Genomic DNA, 2,529 nt, shown 5'->3' on the forward strand with positions numbered 1-2,529 from the left:
AGCTAATATTCCTGTAAGTATCATCCCACAATGAGAAGCAAAGCCATACAATGATATTAGACGGGTCTCTTGGATGTATATGATGCTTTGGCAGAAGTTTTTAACTATCTCACATTACCCCTTGCGACCCAGGCCAACACGAGGGCATTGAAATAGTTTGTGGTGTTATGAATCTCAAACAATCGATGTCCTACATTACATTTGACAATAAGATTAAATACCAAATAATGTACATTTACATTGTTATACACGTTGCAAATATATTCCTATAGTCTCCATATTTTATAATAATAATTATTTGATTGTGGTAATTATCTTTATATAAGAACTCTACATATTTATCCCCGTTTGTATCCATGGTTAAGAATATCGGTATTTTTTTAGTCTTCACGTGTACGCATACGCATGTTGTTGCTCCCTCAACTAGGGTGTGGTTTGACGCTTTTTTAATACAATTTTCTTCAAAACAAAAAATGAGTACAGTATATAAGAAAGAGACAAGAGGTATCTCAGCATCAGTTTATCAAACTCACTGAATCAAACAATCACAGTTTAAAATGAAGGTAAATACGAAAGAATCATCTCTATTAATCAAGAGTCAATTCGACAACTCATTAAAAAAAACCATGGTATAACAATTCATCTCCTTTTCAGGCATTCATCGCTCTTTCTGCTCTATTGGCTCTTGCCTCCGCTGATCAATCCAGCCATCAAACCATCCAACATGGACATGCTGCTCCCGTCCACACCTCCATCCACAAACCTCATGGTGTTCATCATGCTTCCGTAGTTAGCCAACCTGCTGCTGATCCCTCTGATGTCCACAACCCCTACCATGCTGACCACAAGCCCATTGCTGCTGTCCATGCTCCAGCTCATGTTCCAGTCCACGCTCCTTACCAACCTGCCCCCTATCACCCAGCTCCTTATCACCCAGCTCACATTGTTCAAAGGCCTGCTCCCTACCACACAGCTCCTGCTCCTTATCACCCAGCTCCCGTTGCTCACAAGCCAGCTCCATACCACCCAGCTCCTTATCACCCAGCCCCTGCTCCTTATCACCCAGCTCCAGCTCCATCCACCCAGCTCCGTACCACCCAGCCCCTGCTCCTTATCACCCAGCTCCCGCTCACAAGTCTCCCTACCACGCTGAATCCTATGAGACCCCTGCCGTCTACCAATACGGATATGCCGTCGCTGATGACTATGCAGGAACCAACTTTGCTCAAAACGAAAACAGAGACGGATACTCCACCGCTGGTGAATACAGAGTTGGTCTTCCCGATGGTCGTACTCAAATCGTTTCCTACAAGGTCGATGATGCGTACTCTGGATATGTTGCTGATGTCAGATACGAGGGAGAAGCTCACTATGATCCCTACACTCCAGCTCACAAACCAGCCCCTCATCACCCAGCTCCTTATCATGCCTAACCTATCAAAATCAAATAATTCTATTTAAATTATTATTTATTCTAAATATCACTGATTGTTTTGGAATTAATTCTTTGATTCAAGACATGACTTAATGCTCAGAGCTATAAATAAAATAATGACGATAGTTGTTAAAATCAAATTGAATTAAGCCCAACTTTTCGGATGCAAAAGCTTTTTTTAGGCACACTACCACAATAATTTTTTAATTTCAGGCCCAGAACCATCCACAAAAATTAATTTTGTTGCAAATTACAATTTTTTTTTAAATCACTTTTCAAGGTAATATGAGAAAACTCGTAAATATTGTGATTGTGAAAGCTCTAAGCAATAGTTATATTACATTTTGAGTTAATAAAATACAGTTTTAATTTCATATAAACGGCTGTGTTTTATTTTTTTGGATGAGCTTTTAATTCGATCTTTTGTGGTATTTTAATGAAAAAATTATGTGTGTAAAGTTTTTTGACCTTAATAGGCATTTGAAAATAATGTTCTTTACCAATGTTTTCTAGTTGTAAAGGGATTCCAAAGTTTGAATTTTAAAGTCATGTTGCTGAATTTCAGAAGTTTGAATTTTAAAATTATTTTGTTGATTTTAAATTTTTTTTTTTCGAAAAGTTACTTTTCTGTGAATAACTATGTAGTTATGAAAAAATTTAATTTCTTGTGAACAGATGTAGATTTTTGAAAATTTCATATTTCAAGGAAAGCAGTATATTTTTGAAATTTTTTTCCAAAAAATTTAATTATTTGGTAATAAGTGTGTGGATTGTTGAAAAACTTTCAAATATCAAATTAGATATTTGAAATATTTTTTCTTAAACATTTTACCCCTTCCTAAAATGTAATCCTGTGGAAGCCCTTGATAGCAAAATAGTATTGTTTAAAACTTATTTATAATCTAAGAGTGTTTGTAAAGTTGTTTTTTCTAAATGCTTTTAAATTAAAAGTGTTATTTATGAAGTACTATTAATTTATTAAATTTGAAAGTTAAAACTAATGCATAAGTAAATTTATCAAATTTCATTGGTTTTCTATAAGTGCTTTAGGTCTTTACAGTCAGGATTCTTGACTAGCCCTAAATATTTATGTT

The 2,529-nt window shown here is 35.4% G+C and overlaps 1 protein-coding gene across 1 annotated transcript; it reads left to right on the plus strand.

Annotated features, from left to right (window-relative positions):
- Positions 1–481: 481 nt before the first annotated feature.
- On the plus strand, positions 482–1,556 carry LOC121130142 (uncharacterized). The gene is made up of 2 exons (XM_040725869.2): positions 482–563; positions 655–1,556. Exons 1-2 carry the CDS (start codon positions 558–560, stop codon positions 1,459–1,461), a joined length of 813 nt encoding a protein of 270 aa, XP_040581803.1. The 5' UTR covers positions 482–557; the 3' UTR covers positions 1,462–1,556.
- The last annotated feature ends 973 nt before the right edge of the window (positions 1,557–2,529 follow it).

The sequence above is a fragment of the Lepeophtheirus salmonis genome, chromosome Z (genome assembly GCF_016086655.4).
Source record: "Lepeophtheirus salmonis chromosome Z, UVic_Lsal_1.4, whole genome shotgun sequence".
Taxonomy (NCBI): Eukaryota; Metazoa; Arthropoda; class Copepoda; order Siphonostomatoida; family Caligidae; genus Lepeophtheirus; species Lepeophtheirus salmonis.